Source organism: Oncorhynchus nerka, linkage group LG1, assembly GCF_034236695.1.
Source record: "Oncorhynchus nerka isolate Pitt River linkage group LG1, Oner_Uvic_2.0, whole genome shotgun sequence".
Taxonomy (NCBI): domain Eukaryota; kingdom Metazoa; phylum Chordata; class Actinopteri; order Salmoniformes; family Salmonidae; genus Oncorhynchus; species Oncorhynchus nerka.
In genome coordinates this window covers 8,474,964-8,496,727 of record NC_088396.1, presented here as the reverse complement: position 1 = coordinate 8,496,727, position 21,764 = coordinate 8,474,964, and the positions used below count along the sequence as shown (strand labels likewise).

At 41.7% G+C, this 21,764-nt stretch overlaps 1 protein-coding gene across 1 annotated transcript in view; it reads right to left on the bottom strand.

Annotated features, from left to right (window-relative positions):
- The window catches only part of LOC115135159 (inactive dipeptidyl peptidase 10-like), a 129,190-nt gene that overhangs the window by 46,466 nt on the left and 60,960 nt on the right, over window positions 1-21,764 (bottom strand). Inside the window, exons 4-7 of the mRNA XM_029669582.2 lie at window positions 16,482-16,576; window positions 16,262-16,336; window positions 2,442-2,494; window positions 2,078-2,159 (exon numbers count right to left, since the gene is read on the bottom strand). Of these exons, the coding sequence (XP_029525442.2) occupies window positions 2,078-2,159; window positions 2,442-2,494; window positions 16,262-16,336; window positions 16,482-16,576 (305 nt within the window). The remainder of the gene's footprint in view (window positions 1-2,077; window positions 2,160-2,441; window positions 2,495-16,261; window positions 16,337-16,481; window positions 16,577-21,764) is intronic.

The window sequence follows — 21,764 nt, the reverse complement described above, 5'->3', positions numbered from 1 at the left end:
TCTATATTGGTTAGGTCAGGGTGTGACTAAGGGAGGGTAATCTAGGTGAATATATATATATCTATGTTGGCCTGGTATGGTTCCCAATCAGAGGCAGCTGTTTATCATTTAGGTAGCCATTTCCCCATTGTGCTTTGTGGGATCTTGACTCTGTATAGTTGCCTGTGAGCACTATAGCAGCTTCACATTTCGTTTTGCATTTATTGTTTTCTTTGAGTTTCACTTCAAAATAAAGAGGATGGAACCATACCACGCTGCATCTTAGTCCACTCATTTTAACGATCGTGACAAGTTTCCAGTTTACATAGACTCCAGTGAAGTTCCGTGAGGGCCATCTTGGTGTTCGCTTGAGGGGAAATGTACAGAGCTGTGACTATAACTGACAATAATTCTCTCGGTAGGTAAAATGGCCGGCATTTGATTGCAAGGAATTCTAGGCCGAGTAGGCAGAAGGACTTGAGTTCCTGTATGTTGTTATGATTACACCATCATGAAGCACACACCCCCGATCTTCCTATTCCCAGAGAGGTGTTCATCTCTGTCTGCGCGATGCATGGAGAAGCCCGGTGACTGAACCGATTCCGACAACATATCCCGAGAGAGCCATGTTTCCGTGAAACAGAGAATGTTACAATCTCTGATGTCTCTTTGGAAGGCAACCCTCACTTGAATTTCGTCTACCTTGTTGTCACGAGACTGGACATTGGCAAGTAGTATTCTCGGGAGAGGTAAGCGATGTGCACGTCTACGGAGCCTGACCAGGAGGCCGCTCCCTCTGCCCCTTCTATGGTGCCGTTGTTTTGGGTCGGCTACTGGGATTAGATCCATTTTCATGGGTGGTGGTCCGAACAGAGTATCCGCTTCAGGAAAGTCGTATTCCTGGTCGTAAAGTTGCCGTTGCTCTTATATCCAATAGTTCTTCCCTGCTGTATGTAATAAGACAAGATTTCCTGCAGTAACAATGTAAGAAATAATACATTAAAACACGAAATACTGCATACTTTCCTAAAAACTCGAAGCGAGGCGACCATCTCTGTCGGCGCCATTTGTATATGACAGCAAGGCAATAGCATACAACAGGGGAGCTGCCAGAGTATATCAAAACATAGATTCTTCCATTGTCTGAGATAATGTGAATATGACATAGTCCATTGTTGCGTCTTTAATGAGAAGCATGATTCGCTTTCAACAGCAACATAATCAAAACACATTCTAATTAAAAGTTCAGAATGCACTCCATGCGGGGTTTAAATAGGAGAACAATTAAGTTAAACAAAGCAATTACAAGAGGAAAGAAAATCATCCCGAAGGCCAAACCAATAAAGAACATCATTTTGAAAATACAGAATAAAGAGATTTATTAAAACTGTTGATCCTTGGCATACCAACCGCTCCTAATCCTTTGCACATATAGTATCAGTCAAACGTTTTGACACACCTACTCATTCAAGGGCTTTTCTTTATTCTTTACAATTTTCCACATTCTAGAATAATAGTGAAGACATCAAAACTATGAAATAACACATATGGAATCATGTAATTAACAAAAAAGTGTGAAACAAATCAAAATTGACTTTTAGATTTTAGATTCTTCAAAGGAGCCATCCTTTGCCTTGATGACAGCTTTGCACACTCTTTGCATTCTCTCAACCAGCTTCATGAGGTAGTCACCTGGTACTGTATATTTAAGGCCACAGCCAACACTTGTTAAAGCAACTTCTTTTAAGTTTATACCAGCTGTACCCAAAAGTAGCTGACATAAGCCAAAGTAATGACTATAGTCAGTTACCTTCAACATTGGGGTGGGTAAATGCAGAATCTTGCAAATTTGGAGGGGAGCCCTGACCAGGTTTCAAACCTGTGTCCAGCGACTATCAACCTGATACCTTAGCCATTACGCCAAAAAAATGCTAACTTCCTAATTGGGAGTAATATTCAAAAGCAATGTGATAACGGGTTGTGACTTTAATCGCCGGCACAGGAAAAATCACATTATAAATGGTAACATGGGAGATATAAGAGGATTGCATGGACGAATGGCCTACTTGTGGTCACAGACCACTTGTCTTTGACTTACCAGTTGCTGGCCCTGTACTCCCCACGCAGCATACTGCAGAATAGAATTCACCACCTCTGGAGGATCCAGCTCCCATACCTCCCTGAAAAACAACATTAAGTAACAGTAACACTGCTGCTTAGAGCAGCTGACACATTTTGTTTGAAGGACAGTGCTCAACTCCTCTCAGCCTACTAGACTTGGCATGTCTGCCTTTCAAATTAACATTTGAAAACTTTAAAAGCTAATTTCACAACATTGTTTTATCATCATAATTGAAATGTAGTTAATGCCTGAGATAAACTGCCTGAGAATAGTCTTGACAAGTAAACAAACACATCAAGACCCCAACAAAGTTAATGGTAAACAAGCAAACGAAACATACCTTGTGTGGATGTTGTAAATGCTATATGAGGCCATGTATGAATGCCGGAAAACCTGGAACAAAAGAGAGAAAAGAAAGAGGAGATTACTGCATGAAATATTTACGATGGAGGCAGCTTGGCTGATAACAACATCATAAAAACAGGCAGAGAAAGGCATCAAACAGAATAGACCGGTAGCTGTTTTCACAGATAGATTCTGGGGACAATGCAATTTGCATGGGTGACAGCTGGGAGATGAGACATTTTAATTCCATCTGAGAAACCGATCATGCAACCCCCATGACTTTAGGTCTGAAAGCCCGGGAGTATGAAAGACACAGAGAGAAAGGCAGGAGGGAGGGGGAGAGAGAGAGCATCCAAATGGTTCTGACTAGGGTGTTTGTAAATCTGTCTGGATTCCCCTCGAGAAGCTGTGCCTGACATGATAGTATAATTCAGACTGTAGACGGGGAAAGAGAGCGAGAGAGAGAGAGAGAGAGTAGGAGAGAGAGAGAGAGAGAGAGAGAGAGAGAGAGAGAGAGAGAGAGAGAGAAATAAAGAAAAAGAGGAATAGAGACACCTGATTCAGACTCAAGTGTTTGATATATCTGTTTGAGCAGACAGGAGTCTAAAAACAGGGATGCCACAGCCGAGGATGGATAGCTGAAATTAACAAGTGCTTCTTCATTTGAATAGGATGCACTTTGCCACAGTGAATTATGCATAGCGCATGAGGACGGAAAGGCCCGAAGGTGGTGGCAAAGATGTGATAGCGCTAGATTGATGAGCACCAGAAATAGTGTTGACAAGCCAAGATGAGTGATCTCAGAAAGGGAGGGAGGTGGAGAGTGCACCTCCGATGGCTTTGACAAAAGATGTCTCATCTACCTCAGTTGCTATAAGCTGCTAACCAACAGAGACGCAGGTCAGGGTTAAAGCTCTGTGAAAACATCCCTGGCTAGGAACTAAAACGCCCATGCGTTTAGATGTGCCGCAACTTCAGGCGCCGACAGAGATGGCCGCCTCGCTTCGCGTTCCTAGGAAACTATGCAGTATTTTGTTTTTTTACGTGTTATTTATTACATTGGTACCCCCAGGTAATCTTAGGTTTTATTACATACAGTCGGGAGGAACTACTGGATATAAGAGCAACGTCAACTCACCATCATTACGACCCGAAGCGGATCCTGTGTTTTGCCCACCACCTGGGACAATGGATCGGATCCCAGCCGGCGAACCAATACAATGACACCGTAAAAGGGGCAGACGAAACTGTCTTCTGGTCAGGCTCCGGAGACGGGCACATCGCGCACCGCTCTAGAGCATACTACTGGCCAATGTCCAGGCTCTTGACTACAAGATTGATGAAACCCGAGCAAGGATAGCATTCCAGAGAGACATCAGAGACTGTAACGTTCTTTGCTTCACGGAAACATGGCTCACTCGAGACACGTTATCGGAGTCGGTACAGCCAGCTGGTTTCTTCACGCATCGCGCAGACAGAAACAAACATCTTTCTGGTAAGAAGAGGGGCGGGTATGCTTTATGATTACGTGGTGTGATCATAACAACATACAGGAACTCAAGTCCTTCTGTTCACCTGACATAGAATTCCTCACAATCAAATGTTGACCGCATTATCTACCAAGAGATTTCTCTTTGATTATAATCACAACCGCATATATTCCCCCCCAAGCAGACACATTGATGGCCCTGAACAAACTTTATTTGACTCTATGTAAACTGGAAACCACATATCCTGAGACTGCATTCATTGTAGCTGGGGATTTTAACAAGGCTAATCTGAAAACAAGACTCCCTAAATTCTATCAGCATATTGATTGTGCTACCAGGGCTGGCCCAAACCCTGGATCAATGTTATTCTAACTTCCGCTACGCATGTAAGGCCCTCCCCCGCCCTCCTTTCAGAAAAGCTGACCAGGACTCCATTTTGTTGCTTCCAGCCTATAGACAGAAACTTAAAAAGGAAGCTCCCGCTCTCAGGTCTGTTCAACGCTGGTCCGACCAATCTGATTACACGCTTCAAGATTGCTTCGATCACGTGGATTGGGATATGTTCCGCATTGCGTCAAACAACAACATTGACGAATACGCTGATTCGGTGAGCGAGTTCATTAGCAAGTGCATTGGCGATGTCGAACCCACAGCAACTATTAAAACATTCACCAACCAGAAACCGTGGATTGATGGCAGCATTCGTGAGAAACTGAAAGCGCGAACCACTGCTTTTAACCAGGGCAAGGTGACCAGAAACATGACCGAATACAAACAGTCTAGCTATTCCCTCCGCAAGGCAATCAAACAAGCTAAGCGTCAGTATAGAGACAAAGTAGAGTCGCAATTCAACCGCTCAGATACAAGAGGTATGTGGCAGGGTCTAAAGTCAATCAAGGATTACAAACTAAAAACAGCCCCGTCGCGGACCAGGATGTCTTTCTCCCAGACAGACTAAACAACGTCTTTGCTCACTTTGAGGACAATACGGTGCCACTGACACAGCCCGCTACCAAAAACCTGCGAACTCTCCTTCATTGCAGCCGACGTGAGTAAAACATTTAAACGTGTTAACCCTCGCATTCAATCAATCCTTATCCCAGTCTGCTGTTCCCACATACTTCAAGAGGGCCACCATTGTTCCTGTTCCCAAGAAAGCTAAGGTAACTGAGCTAAACGACTACCGCCATCATGAAGTGCTTTGAGAGACTAGTCAAGGACCATATCACCTCCGCCCTACCTGACACCCTAGACCCACGCCAATTTAATTACCGCCCCAATAGGTCCACAATAGCTACCACACTGCACACGGCCCTAACCCATCTGGACAACAGGAATACCTATGTGAGAATGCTGTTCATCTACAACAGCTCAGCATTTAACACCATAGTATCCTCCAAACTCGTCATCAAGCTCGAGACCCTGGGTCTTGACCCCGCCCTGTGCAACTAGGTCCTGGACTTTCTGACGGGCCGCCCCCAGGTGGTGAGGGTAGGTAACAACATCTCCTCCCTCTGATCCTCAACACTAGGGCCCCACAAGGGTGCATACTGAGCCCTCTCCCGTACTCCCTGTTCACCCACGACTGCGTGGCCATGCACGCCTCCAACTCATTCATCAAGTTTGCAGACGACACTACAGTGGTAGGCTTGATTACCAACAACGATAAGACGGCCTACAGGGAGGAGGTGAGGGCCCTCGGAGTGTGGTATCAGGAAAAAAAACTCACACTCAACAAAACCAAAGGAGATGATCGTGGACTTCAGGAAACAGCAGAGGGAACACCCCACTATCCACATCGACGGGACAGTAGTGGAGAGGGTAGAAAGTTTTAAGTTCTTCGGCGTACACATCACGGACAAACTGAATTGGTCCACCCACACAGACAGCGTGGTGAAGAAGGCGCAGCAGCGCCTCTTCAACCTCAGGAGGCTGACGAAATTCAGCTTGTCACCAAAAGCACTCACAAAATTTTACAGATGCACAATTGAGAGCATACTGTCGGGCTGTATCACAGCCTGGTACGGCAGCTGCTCCTCCCACAACCGTAAGGCTCTCCAGAGGGTAGTGAGGTCTGCACAACACATCACCGGGGGCAAACTACCTGCCCTCCAGGACACCTACACCACCCTAAACCTGCACACACTCGAGGGTTGCAGAGGAGCGAGGCAGATGATTAATAGCATCCGCCTGCTTCCCAACCGAAACAGAAGAATTTCGCATTTTATTTTCGTTTTCGTGTGTGAATCTAAGTGTGCGTTCTCTAATTCTCTCCTTCTCTCTTTCTTTCTCTCTCTCGGAGGACCTGAGCCCTAGGACCATGCCCCAGGACTACCTGACATGATGACTCCTTGCTGTCCCCAGTCCACCTGGCCGTGCTGCTGCTCCAGTTTAAACTGTTCTGCCTTATTATTATTCGACCATGCTGGTCATTTATGAACATTTGAACATCTTGGCCATGTTCTGTTATAATCTCCACCCAGCACAGCCAGAAGAGGACTGGCCACCCCACATAGCCTGGTTCCTCTCTAGGTTTCTTCCTAGGTTTTGGCCTTTCTAGGGAGTTTTTCCTAGCCACCGTGCTTCTACACCTGCATTGCTAGCTGTTTGGGGTTTTAGGCTGGGTTTCTGTACAGCACTTTGAGATATCAGCTGATGTACGAAGGGCTATATAAATCCATTTGATTTGATTTGATTTGACCTGATGTCACAGGAAGGCCATAAAGATCATCAAGGACAACAACCACCCGAGTCACTGCCTTTTCACCTCGCTATCATCAAGAAGGCGAGGTCAGTACAGGTGCATCAAAGCAGGGACCGAGAGACTGAAAAACAGCTTCTATCTCAAGGCCATCAAACTGTTAAACAGCCACCACTAACATTGGGTGGCTGCTGCCATACATGTAAAAAATGTATCACTAGCCACTTTAAAAAATGCCACTTAATATAATGTTTACATACCCTACATTACTAATCTCATATGTATATACTGTACTCGGTACCATCACTCATTCATATATCTTTATGTACATATTCTTCATCCCTTTACACTTGTAAAGGTAGCTGTTGTGAAATTGTTAGGTTAGATTACTCATTGGTTATTACTGCATTGTGGGAACTAGAAGCACAAGCATTTCGCTCCACTCGCAATAACATTTGCTAACCATGTGTATGTGACAAATAACATTTGATTTGATTTAAAACAAATTCAAGGTAATCATTTGGAACTAGAGGTAATGAGCTTTTTGTGAAATATCCACAGCAAAACCACAGACTCTTGTTCCCTGGGAAGGCACAAGAAGAGGAATGGCCTCTGTGACTTTTATTGGAACCCTATTGACTCACTCCAGTTAGAGGTTTACTTCCAAACACACTTTGACCTTTGACAAAAAAGTTTAAACTGCCTGTCAGATACTACTTTGAGTGTCTGAGAAAGTGTTGAAGTTATCATTTTAAGAACCTAATTGCGCAGATATCTTTGCTGCAGGGTGGAATTCACTCTCTCTGCGGTGCTCGTCATCTCTAGCTTTGATAAAAATGTCCTATATATGATGATATGTATATGATGATAAAATGGCTAATATCAGTTCCAGTATCAGGTGTACAGTTACAGGATAATTTCGAAATGTTTCACATTGTTTCCATCACTACATCTTTTCAAGAGCTGGCACAATGACCTTTGTGTTCAGTATGGTGATTTAATCAAAGACAAGTAGGTTGACATTTTCAACTCCTACTGCACTAAAACTTTTGCTGCAACTCAATGTTGAATACAAGTGGTCTGCACAGGGCAGTTTTATCAAACACCATTAACACTGCAAAAGTTTAGTATAAAACCACACAGAGGGAAACTTATCTGCCCAAACCAATGAAACGACCATGTTGTATTAATGACGATTTTCATCACCATGTTCCTCCATTTCAAATATTATCTGAATAATACATTTGCCACACACTGACCATCCTTCCCTCCCTCTTTTCTTTGCTCCTCTTCCCTGCCAAGGTGACTTGCCCGCTCCCTCCTCCCCTCCTCCCCTCATATTACGTATGCAAATCGGATTGAATGAAATGAAAACACGGATTCTCTTGATTTATGGGAGAGGTGTGGAGGATCATGGTTCTGTATATTACCCAGAGATCCCCTAATCTCTGGCAGTGTGTGGCACGTGCCTGGGAGCAGGGGCCCACAGATTAAAACACATGATTAAATATCTAGACTGGTTCAGACAGCTTTAGGCGCTCTTCTATACTGCCTCAGAGAAGAGTCCACTGGACCAGCTAACGGAGAAATGCATGCCAAGGTTTCCAATGGCTGCTTTCAGCCTCTGGGTAAATAAATATTACAAAATAGTATTAGAAATGAAAATAGTATTTGGATGCTTGTATGTGTGAAAAGAGTTTATTACATAGTAATAACATGTTTAGGCTGTTAATAACTGTGTTATATACAGTAGGACAGTTGAATACAAATGGGAATGATTGTTTTGTTTAATCATGTGTCTAAAAACAGGTGACTTACTTGCATTTAGAAACTAAAGGCCTAGTTTACTGTCCTTATTTGAACATGACCACATTTAAGGAAAAACTTTGCTCAACTGGCTGTTGGTTACAGAGGAGCCTTAACCAAATACAGTGAAGAAACTTAAGCAAATTCTAGCACATTCTAGCACCAACATAGCAGAGAGCCAATGAGCCAGCTTTCTTAGCACTCTCACCCCAAAACAAGTTTATTTGTGTCTCCAGCCCCACTGGGATCGATCCATTTGTCAGCAAAAGGGGAGGAGAGTAGGGGGGAGATCAATAGAACACTCGAGGGTGGGAATTATTTTAGGCTGTAAGCCGCTCTAGAGGTGCCTGTGCAATGAACGTAAGAGCAGGCTGCACCCCTACAAGTATCAAAGTGAAATGGTCCCTGAAGCTAACGATGCCGCATAATATTTTGCTACCTTATATATTTTGTGCACAATGTTGGCCCAGTGTGAATGACAGAATCAGTGCAACCCTGACAGCAGTCAGTATTTGGCCCTCAGGTTACCATAGCAATTCTGGACCCTTACAGCACACTGGACCCATCAGATTAACTATAATAGCATGGGCCCTCAAGGTGCCAGTGCTGTGACGACCATCCAGTCTCAGGGGTCTGCCAGACCCAATCTAGTCCCATTTAGAGTGGGAGGGAATACGGATACGGTGAAAACGGTGCTTAGGGCCCCAGGTGCTGCTTTTGGCCTGCTAAATCACACAACATTGGGCTATTTGGGTTACCGTGACCCCCGTATAGTCCTGATGAGATAGCTCTAAAAGATTCTGTCTCTCCTTCATCTTCCTTTGTGATTCCCGCCAGGCTCATTTGTTCAGTAATCAGCCTTGAGGGGTTAGGCGAGGTAGGACCTAATGTACGTATTCAGCCTCTGCTCATTTGAAGGCGGGGAGCCACTGAATATAAATGCTACTTCATCAATGTTACACAATGTTTTATCCGTCACAAAGATATATCAAGGTTTGGAGGACCAGAAGGTAAAGAAACTGAATTCTTCATATATTTCCTTCGCCAGTATGTCAAATAACCGATCACAATGTAATAAACTTTGTGAATGAATGAACAGAACAGAACAGAAACGTAAAATGGTCTATTTGACTGAGATCTGTCATCAAATGAAATACAACACAATTTCCTCACAGGGCGATTGTCATGTCAAGTAAACAATGGACTTCATTATTATACTCCATGGGTAAACTCTGGACTCTGACTCTCTATTGGTTACACAGACTTTTTGCCTCCCATTCCATTCTTAACACCGCTCGCCGGCTTTGTATTCATGTTGCCTGATGAAATTGCTGTACACAATATGATCTTGTTGCCATCTGATGAACATTCAGATGTCATAAATCAGCACTGCAGAGCTCTCCCTGTACTCTGCCGTACCTTGATTGTATTACTGTTGATGATATCTGGAAATGTGCACGTACACCCTGGCCCATCTACGGTTGCTAGCCCCAATTCTGACTTGTGCTCTGATATCTGCTTCACTGATTTCTGCTCCCGTAAAAGCATGGGTTTTCTGCAAGTTAACCCGAGAAGCTTATTACCTAAAAGGATCAATTGAAAGTTTGGGTTCAGAGCTCCAATCCAAATGTGTTGGTCATTACTGAGACGTGATTAAGGAAGAGTGTTTTGAATACTGATGTTAACCTTTCTGGTTATAACCTTTTTTGGCAAGACAGATCTTCCAAAGGTGGGGGAGTGGCAATCTTTACCAAGGATCACCTTCAGTGATCGGTTATCTCCACCAAGTCTGTCCCCAAACAATTTGATTTGCTGGTTTTAAGTATTAACCTTTCAAATAGCTCTTTGTTGACTGTTGCTGGGTGCTATCGTCCTCCATCAGCAACAGCCTGTAACCTACCTGCCCTAAAGCTCTCTCCTGGGCCCTTACACCAAGTCTGAATTTGTCCTGCTAGGTGACCAAAACTGGGACATACTTAAACCACCTGACCAAGTCCTAAAACAATTTGACTCCCTAAATCTTTCTCAGATTATTACCAATCCCACAAGGTATGACTTCAAACACCCAGAAAAGGCTACTCTTCTTGATGTTATCCTCACAAATAATCCTGATAGATATCAGTCTGGTGTCTTCTGTAATGAACTTAGTGATCACTAAGGTCATAGCCTGCGTATAGCCTGCGTTCGTAATGGCTTCTCAGTGAAACAACCTGTCCCGATTTGTCATAGAGGCTTGCTAAAAAACTTTAATGAGCAAGCCTTCCTTCATAACTGGCCTCTGTAAAATGGTATAGAATCAGCTTGATCCCCTCTGTCGAAGATGCTTGGACCTTCTTTTTTGATCATTACAGTGGTATTGTTAACAAACACACCCCCATGAAGAAAATGAGAATTAAAACCAGGTTCAACACCTGGTTCGACCGTGATCTTGCAGAGTTATACTCCACCTCAAAAATTTGGCGAAATGCTCGGCACACACATACTTAGGCTGACTGGCTGTTGTTCAGGCAAATGAGACATCACGCTATCTGGAAAGCCAAAGTTAGTTACTTTAAGAAGCAGTGCCCAGACTGAACTGCCTCCTACTCTGTCCCAGATGCTAATATATGCATATTATTATTAGTATTGGATGGAAAACACTCTGAAGTTTCTAAAACTGTTTGAATGATGTCTGTGAGTTTAACAGAACTGATGTATGCAATCAATTTTTAGGATGTTTTCAACATAAATCATCAATAAGGTTCCAACCGGAGAATTTCATTGTCTGAAGAAAAGCATTGGAACGAGAGCAAACTCTGTCGGGAGCGCGCGTCATGAGACCGAGGCTCTCTGCCAGACCACTCGCTCAAAGAGCTATTATGAGCCCCTCCTTTATAGTAGAATCCTTAAACCAGTTTCTAAAGATGGTGACATCTATTGGAAGCCCTAGGACGTGCATCCTCACAGACATCATTCAAACAGTTTTAGAAACTTCAGAGTGTTTTCTATCCAATAGTAATAATAATATGCATATATTAGCAATCTAGGATAGAGTAGGATGCAGTTCACTATGGGCACGCAATTCATCCAAAGTGAAAATACTGCCCCCTATCCCCAACAAGTTAAGTATTTCTTTAATTCTGTGAAAAACACTTGCATTTTTTATCAATGTTTATTATGAGTATTTCTGCAAAATCACCGGATGTTTTGGAATCAAAACATTACTGCACATAACGCGCCAATGTAAACTGAGATTTTTGGATATAAATATGCACATTATCGAACAAAACATACATGTATTGTGTAACATGATGTCCTATGAGTGTCATCTGATGAAGATCATCAAAGGTTAGTGAATCATTTTATCTATATTTCTGCTTTTTGTGACTCCTATCTTTGGCTGGAAAATGGCTGTGTGTGTTTTTGTGACTTGACTCTGACCTAATATAATTAGATGTTGTCAGATGGTTTAGACCCTTTCTTCTTTAAGGTTGCTGCCCCTATCATCGCCAAGCCTATCTCTGACCTTTTTAACCTGTCTCTCCTTTCTGGGGAGGGTCCCATTGCTTGGAAGGCAGCCACAGTTCGTCCTTCATGTAAAGGGGAGATCAAGCTGATCCTAACTGTTATTAGGCCTATTTCTATTTTGCCCTGTTTATCAAAAGTGTTGTAAAGACTTGTCAATAATCAACTGGCTGGCTTTCTTGAAGTCAATAGAATTCTCTCTGGTATGCAATCTGGTTTCCGCTCAGGTTATGAACGTGTCACTGTAACCTTAACTTCTCTAGGATAGGGGGCAGCATTCGGAATTTTGGATGAAAAGCATGCCCAAATTCAACTGCCTGCTACTCATCCCCAGAAGATAAGATATGCATATTATTGGTAGATTTGGATAGAAAACACTCTGAAGTTTCTACAACTGTTTAAATCATGTCTGTGAGTATAAAACAACTTATTTGGCATGCGATACCCCGAGGACAAACCATTCAGATTTTTTCTTTTGAGGTCACTCTCTTTTCAATGGCAATCCATATTTCTAAAGGACCTTCTTGCAGTTCCTACCGCTTCCACTGGATGTCAACAGATCTTGGTTGAGGTTTTTCCTTTGAGAAATGAAGAAGTAACACTGTTCAGAGTGAGGCTCAAGGGAAGTGTACTCTTTGTTAGAGGCGCGTGACCTGAAAGCACGCTCCACTTTGTTTTCCTCCGGTATTGAACACAGATCATCAGTCTTCAATTTGATCTATTATTTACGTTAAAAAATACCTAAAGTTGTATTAAAAAGTAGTTTGAAATGTTTGGACAATGCTTACAGGTAACTTTTGAAATATTTTGTAGTCACATTGCGCAATTTGGAACCAGTGTTTTTCTGGATCAAACGCACCAAATAAATGGACATTTTGGATATATATTGACGGTATTAATCGAACAAAAGGACCATTTGTGATGTTTATGGGACATATTAGAGTGCCAACAGAAGAAGCTCGTCAAAGGTAAGGAATTAATTATATTTTTATTTCTGTGTTTTGTGTCGAGCCTGCACGGTTAAAATATCCCTTTCTCTCTTTGTTTACTGGGGTGCTATCCTCAGATAATAGCATCGTTTGCTTTCGCAGTAAAGCATTTTTTAAATCTGACACATTGGCTGGGTTCACAACAAGTGTAGCTTTAATTTGGTATATATAATGTGTGATTTCATCAAATTTAAATTTTTATAGTAATTTATTTGAATTTGACTCTCTGCATTTTCACTGGATGTTGGCCAGGTGGGACGCTACCGTCCCACATATCCCAGAGAGGTTAAAAGTTTCCAATGATGTCACCATTGCTCTTGATTCTAAGCAATTTTGTGCTGCTATTTTTATTGACTTGGCCAAAGCTTTTGATACGGTAGACCATTCCATTCTTGTGGGCCGGCTAAGGAATATTGGTGTCTCTGAGGGGCCTTTGGCCTGGTATGCTAACTACCTCTCTCAAAGAGTGCAGTGTATAAAGTCAGAAAATCTGCTATCTCAGCCACTGCCTGTCACCAAGGGAGTAGCCCAAGGCTCAATCCTAGGCCCCATGCTCTTCTCAATTTACATCAATAACAGAGCTCAGGCAGTAGGAAGGTCTCTCATCTGTTTATATGCAGATGATACAGTCTTATACTCAGCTGGCCCCTCCCCGGATTTTGTGTTAAATGCTCAACCACAAAGCTTTCTTAGTGTCCAACAAGCTTTCTCTACCCTTATTAACCTTGTTCTGAACACGTCCAAAACAAAGAAAGAAGAATGCCCCTCGACCCACAGGTGTGATTACTACCTCTGAGGGTTTAGATCTTGAGGTAGTCACCTCATACAATTACTTGGGAGTATAGCTAGATAGTACACTGTCCTTCACTCAGCACATACCAAAGCTGCAGGCTAAAGTAAAATCTAGACTTGGTTTCATATATCGTAATCGCTCCTCTTTCACCCCAACTGCCAAACTAACCCTGATTCAGATGACCATCCTACCCATGCTCTTTATAGGAAACATAGACCAATGCTCCTTATAGGACACATCACTGCACTCTATACTCCTCTGTAAACTGGTCATCTCTGTATACCTGTCGCAAGACCCACTGGTTGATCATTATTTATAAAACCCTCTTAGGCCTCACTCCCCCCTATCTGAGATATCTACTGCATCCCTCATCCTCCACATACAACACCCGTTCTGCCAACCCTATTCTGTTAAAAGGTTCCCAAAGCACACACATCCCTGGGTCGCTCGTCTTTTCAGTTCGCTGCAGCTAGTGACTGGAACGAGCTGCAACAAGCACTCAAACTGCACAGTTTTATCTTAATCTCTTCATTCAAAGTCTCAATCAGTTGTGGCTGCTTTGTGTGATATATTGTTGTCTCTACCTTCTTGCCCGTTGTGCTATTGTCTCTGCAAAATAATGTTTGTACCATGTTTTGTGCTGCTACCATGTTGTGTTGCTACCATGTTGTGTTGTCATGTGTTGCTGCCTTGCTATGTTGTTGTAATTAGGTCTCTCTTTATGTAGTGTTGTCTCTCTTGTTGTGATGTGTGTTTTGTCCTATATTTATATGTTATTTAAAAAATATATATAATAATTTAATCCCAGTCCCCATCCCCACAGGAGGTCTTTTGCCTTTTGGTAGGCCGTCATTGTAAATAACAATTTGTTCTTAACTGACTTGCCTAGTTAAAAAAAGGTTAAAAAAAATAAAAACGGAAATCCCGGTTATACACTCTTGTTTGGTGAGGTACAACCAATTATTTATACGTACACTCTATGACTGATAGGGGACACTGTGTTGAAGCCATGGTGCCTCCATCTTGATTAATGCATTACACCATTGTAAAAAATATTTTGGAAGCTATAGAAAAGCTATAAACATTTATTAATGTGTACATTCGTTTTTGCCACATGTATTTTATTACAGACATGTTACTGCGTACTTTTAAATTATATTATGTGAGCTAAACATAAAAATAAAAAATGAATAAGTATCTAAAAACATTTTCCTTAAATAATCATCTTTGGAGATTATTAATGTTTCCAATCCCCACTACAACACAAAAATACTTCAATGTCAGTAATTTTGTCCTTGGAACATTTATTTGATTCCATTAAATCCTATGTCGGACTGCTCCTTCTGGGGAGTGCCAATATAGCCGACCAGTAGCTTCAAAGCCTCTCAAAGGCCAACACATAGCATCAGCAATCCAGGGTTTATATATATCATTGGGTACGACCTACTCAAACCTGATTAGCTTGAAGCTTTTCTCTAATTATTATTGCAAACACAATGCATTGGATCAACATAGACCTGGAGGATTTAAAACCTTGAAGAGCATTACAAGATGTTTACCAGCAAAGAAAACATATCCTATTGTCACGATTGACACAGAGATTACGAGTGTTTATAAAGCTTAACGGCTCTTGGATACCTCAGTAATGAGATAAAGGCGTGTAATCTTAGAGCTACTGTAGTTGAGACTTCCAGAGATTTCCAGAGGGAAACTCTGTCAATAACTTCAAACTACACCAGTTGATGTGGACATACTTGTTCAAATGCCACAACGTTATTCTGTGCTTTTTTTCATTCCAACATACTATACCGGTACTGCCCTGTTTGTTCAACTAAACAATTTCCCAAGGGCCCAGAGATTGTGTTCATACAGTAGGTGCCTAAGCATATACTGTGAACATATAATTAAATGGTGAACAAATGACAGCCTCTATACATACCTTTCATAATCAATTCCGAGCTTTTCTATCTATGAAATACAACATAACATTACACGTCAAAAGAAAGGGACAACACTGGGCACAGGCACAGGTTTGCCAACTACAGGGGTGTATTTATACTGCAAATTCTGTTGTAAAACGTTTCTTAGACAGAAGCAAACGGAACGAACCTAAAACGGACCTACCTGATTTTGTCCAATAGAAACTCTTGTTTAGCTCTGTTTGCTTCCATTTGGTTCTGAACGGAAAAAGGTTTCCGTAATGAATACACCCTAGTCCTCGAGTACCCACAACAGCACACATTTTTTGGGGGACAAGTACACCTGATTCAACTTGTCAACTAATCATTAAGCCCTCAATGAGTTGAATCTGTTTTCTGGGGCTACAACAAATATGTGTGCTGTTGGACAGGAGTTGGGAGACACTGGTGTAGTATGCATGCCTTTAAGATTGAGTTTATTGTCATATTTAATAGTGCGCTATAGAATATGTGAGAGACAGAGAGCGAGAGAGAGCGAGAGAGAGAGAGAGAGAGATTCATATGGAGTGTGGGGGGATTAAGAGCATTAAAGTAAAAAGATAATACAGTTTACCTGTTTAACATCATAGGCAAAGAGCACATATTTCAAGTCCGGGGAAACGGAGTACTTTGCAACATTGAAATTGACCTACAAGACAAAGAAGAGGAAAAGAGAGTGAGAGCATTTTTAAGTGGGTATATCCGTTTGCTAACATGTCACTTTGAGTGGCAGGGTATATGTTTGTGTAAGTCTGTGTGCATGCATGTTCAGATGGTAAAGGGTTTTCACTTACAAATGTTGTGTTTGTCAGTACAATTTCAGTCTCATTGGTGAGGATGTTAAACTTGATTACGTGGCCATCGCGATTCCTGTAGATCACTTCTGAGTCTATGAAAGGAGAGACAAATAAGAAAAAACATCTGAAACAATTCCTCTGTCGATTTTTCTACTAAGAAGAAATTGCAAGGCCTTTGTTGCCATTTGAATGCAAGGCTGGATGGCTGTCAAAACCAGAACTGTACATTGAATAAGGCTTTGTAGCCAACATTTTGACAATAAAAGTCTCCATTCTATCCCAATTTCCTTGTTTTACTTCAGCATAGCAAAGACAGAATGTCCAGTACACTGTCACATCATTGTCTCTGGAAAATCAAATAACAATAGTAACATGACGGCACTGACTCCATTCATACACGTAAGCGCGTGACTGCACTGTGATCAACATATATGAAGCCAAATAATCATTTCATGGTGTATAGAAACAATTAGTCACCTTAAATAAAATATTTTTTTTACAAAAATCTGTATGTTCTCTATTGATGGGAAATGCTTTCTGTGCCTAAGGAATGAAACACACACAGTGCCATCAGAAACTATCCACACCCCTTTTACTTTTTCCACATTTTGTTGTAGCAGAAGGCTGCTGAGTGGAGAACGGCTGATAAATAATGGCTGGAATGGAGAAAATGAAATGGCATCAAACACCTGGAAACCATTTATTGATATCATTCCACTCACTCCACTCTTCACCACAAGCCCGTTCCCCCCAATTAAGGTGCCACCAAACTCCTGTTTAGTAAGGTCCCTCAGTTGAGCAGTACATTTCCAACACAGATTCAACCACTAAGACCAGGCAGTTTTTCCAATGCCTCGCAAAGAAGGGCATCTATTGGTAGATGGTTAAAAAAAAGCTGACATTCAATATCCCTTTGAGCATGGATGATATAAGGACAATGATCTAAAACACAGGGACAGATCTACACTGGAGTTGCTTACCAAGAAGACAGTGAAAGTTCCTGAGTGGCCAAGTTACAGTTTTGACATAAATCTGTTCAGAAAATCTGTGGCAAGACCTGAAAATGATTGTCTAGCAATGATCAACAACCAATTTGACAGAGCTTGAAGAATTTTTTAAACAATAATGGGCAAATGTTGCCCAATCCAGGTGTGGAAAGCTTATAGACTTACCCAGAAAGTCTCACAGCTGTAATTGCTGCCAAATGTGATTCTAACATGTATTTATCTAATAAAAAATCATGTATTTTTTTAAACAAATGTTACAATTTTTCTTCCACATGTATTTTGTGTGGATAGTTGACCAAAAATGTCAAATTAAATCGATTTTAAACCCACTTTGTAACACAACCAAATGTGGAAAAGTCAAGGTGTGTGAATACTTGTATGTAGCTTGTAGCCTGTGTTCTTGTTATTGAATGCCACAGCATTATCTGCTATGTGATGTCATACGCAGACATGATCCTGAAATATCATCCAGCAGTACTGCAAATGGCAGACACACACACACATTGAGCAAATGATAGCATGCATTGCTAATCACTAATTCATACATGAGTTATGATCAAATGCAAACAAAACAAAGATGGAAGACAATCCATAACATTCTGTGCTGAAACAAGCTCAGACAGATATCCCATAATGAAGTTATCCATCTCTGTCAAAAGGTTATTTGGGGGTTATGCAACTGACAGGGCAACCCCAGCAGACCTGGCAACCCCGGCAGATATTGGATTCCTACAGTGGGAGCTGATCACCTATACCCGCCTCTCAGCAGAGTCTCATTTGTCTGTCAACAATTTTCTCATGCACAGCCAATCAGGTCCCTGTTGCCATGCTGTAGTTACCATGGGTTTGATTGATGGTTGATGGGGCCCTCACTGCCCAAACCAGCCCCATATTTTGTTCCTGTCATAACCTCTGTGAGCATATCACAGACATAAATGTCATCATCTAAAACAAGAAATCTGATGCCTCAAGACCACTGGTCGAAATATTTGTGTTTACCACGACCATATACAGTGGGGTCTGAAATGATTGACAACCTTGATAAAGGTAAGCAAAAAGGACTGTATAAAATAAATAATTCTAATACTGAGCTATATTGTATGCTCAAATTATATTATTTCATACTAATATATGGAATACACTGCCTTCAGACACACACAACTGCACCACATATCACACTTTCACAAAATGCTTGAAGACATGGCTAAAGGTCAATCAAATTTGTGAACATGGTCCCTAGCTGTGTGTTGCCGCTTTCCATGTTGTCTGTTGTCTGTAGCTTGTGAGGTGTGGAAACACTTTGTTGCTTTTATGAATTTTGTCTTGCTGCTTTTTGTTCTATGTTGCTCTGTCTGTATGCTACGTCTTGCTTGTCCTATGTTGCTCTGTCTGTATGCTATGTCTTGCTTGTCCTATGTTGCTATGTCTTGCTTGTTCTATGTTGCTATTGTCTATATTGTAATTGTTTTTAATAACCTGCCCAGGGACTGCGGTTGAAAATTAGCCGACTGGCTAAAACCGGCACTTTTACTGAAACGTTGATTAATGTGCACTGTCCCTGTAAAAATAAAATAAACTCAAACTCAAACTCAATAAAAATGTATGTATGGGGTTGGAACCGGTGCTTTGGTCAGATGACATGAAAATAGAGCTATTAGGCCACGCACATCAGTGGTGGATTTGGTGTTGAAATGAGAATGAATAAGCAGAGAATAACTCCATATCTACTGTAAAATATGGTGGTGGATCTTTGATGTTATGGGGCTATTTTACTTCCACTGGTCCTAAGGCCCTTGTTGACTGTCAATGGCTTCATGAACTTTACCCAGTACCAGGACAGGATATATTAGCCAAAAACCTTTCTGCCTCTGCCAAGAGGCTGAAACTTGGCTGCATGTGGATCTTCCAGCAAGACAATAACCCCAAACACACATCAAAATCCACAAAGAAATTCTTAATTGGCCATAAAATCAACATTTTGCAAAGGCCATCTCATTCTCCGGACTTGAAACCCCATTGAAAACCTGTGGTTTGAGCGCAGACGAAGGATATCAAGGATCTGGAAGGATTCTGTACGGAAGAAGGGTCGTTATTAAAAACAGGGGTGTCAATCATGTATATCCCTACCTTTTTGAGGAAAAAAACGTTCTCTGATCAATTGTATTAGTATAAAATAATAAATGTCCCATTTTTTTGCGTATAATACAGCTCAGTATTTAAATTATTTATTTTATACAGTAATTTTTGCTCATCTTCATCAAGCGTGTTAAATACTTTGGACCCAATAAGGACAATAAGAAACCAACTGACAAAATGAACCACCTAGGGTATACATTTTATTATCAGAATTTGAGTAAGAGGGCTGATTCAGACTTAGGGAAATATTTTCTTTTGTTCTGTGTTTTAATTGAAGCACTTCTCAGGATTTGGTATTCAGACTTACAGTATGCAGGTGCCTAACAAACTCTTTGGGTGTTGCTCCCTTATGCGCACTATACGTTTATCTAAAGCCATCCCTTTAAATACAGTGTACCTTTTCTTGACAAACTAGAGTAGGGTATATAGAGAGAACAGGTTCTGAGTATTAGGGATCATGAAGAAAGCCATCAAAATATGCATATTTGTCTAATTTTAATAGATGAATAAATATTGTGATCTTGTAGAGTATTTATGGTTAGGAAAGTATTTATGAATCTACCTACTTTACGCACGAGCCTTTACGCACGAGATATAGGCCTATTGGTGAATTGAAAAGAGGTTTGATTCATCCTGAAAGTATGACATATTCAGTTGTTTAAAGCCATGAAATATTGGTAGGGCAGAAAAGTGTACAATAGTGGTTGAAAAATAGTTATATAAATATATGAATCCTTACTGATGATGGAACTATGATGAACTGTGCTGTCCAGTTGTCGTGAACCGTGCGCCAAGCTCCAGGTTGTATAAAACAGGAAAAGTTGGGGAATCTAAATATGTTAATACTTTATTTGTAAGTTTTCATGTTTGAGAACATAAGAGACATTGACAATGATACAATATCCCCAGTCCCCATCCCCCCCACACATATTAAGAAGGAAATTACAACAGCACTGCTGACATTAAGAATGTTGGATAGATTGTTGTTTTCTACTAGCAGCTCAAACAATAACTGGCTTACGACAGCATCCCCCAACCCTGGCCCTGGGGACCCAGGGGGGGCACACCCCCGACCCACCACCCAACACACCTGACCCCCCCCTGATGTTACTGATGTTATTACACATTTTGTGTAATAGCTAATGTGAGAAAAGCATTTAAACGTGTTAACCTTCGCAAGGCTGCAGACCCAGACGGCATCTCCGGCCGCGTCCTCAAAGCATGCACAGACCAGCTGGCAGGTGTGTTTACGGACATATTCAATCAATCCTTATCCCAGTCTGCTGTTCCCACATGCTTCAAGAGGGCCACCATTGTTCCTGTTCCCAAGAAAGCTAAAGTAACTGAGCTAAATTACTATCGCCCGTAGCACTCACTTCTGTCATCATGAAGTGCTTTGAGTGACTAGTCAAGGACCATATCACCTCCACCCTACCTGACACCCTAGACCCACTCCAATTTGCTTACCGTCCCAATAGGTCCACAGACGACGCAATCGCAATAACACTGCACACTGGCCTAACCAATCCTAACCCATTCGTCACCAGACCCACTGGCTCCAGGTCATCTACAAGTCCATGCTAGGTAAAGCTCCGCCTTATCTCAGTTCACTGCTCACGATGGCAACACCCACCCGTAGCACGCGCTCCAGCAGGTGTATCTCACTGATCATCCCTAAAGCCAACACCTCATTTGGCCGCCTTTCGTTCCAGTTCTCAGCTGTCTGTGACTGGAACGAATTGCAAAAATCGCTGAAGTTGGAGACTTTTATCTCCCTCACCAACTTCAAACATCTGCTATCTGAGCAGCTAACCGATCGCTGCAGCTGTACATAGTCTATCGGTAAATAGCCCACCCAATTTTACCTACCTCATCCCCATACTGTTTATATTTATTTACTTTTCTGCTCTTTTGCACACCAATATCTCTACCTGTACATGACCATCTGATCATTTATCACTCCAGTGTTAATCTGCAAAATTGTAATTATTCGCCTACCTCCTCATGCCTTTTGCACACAATGTATATAGGCTCTCTTTTTTTCTACTGTGTTATTGACTTGTTAATTGTTTACTCCATGTGTAACTCTGTGTTGTCTGTTCACACTGCTATGCTTTATCTTGGCCAGGTCGCAGTT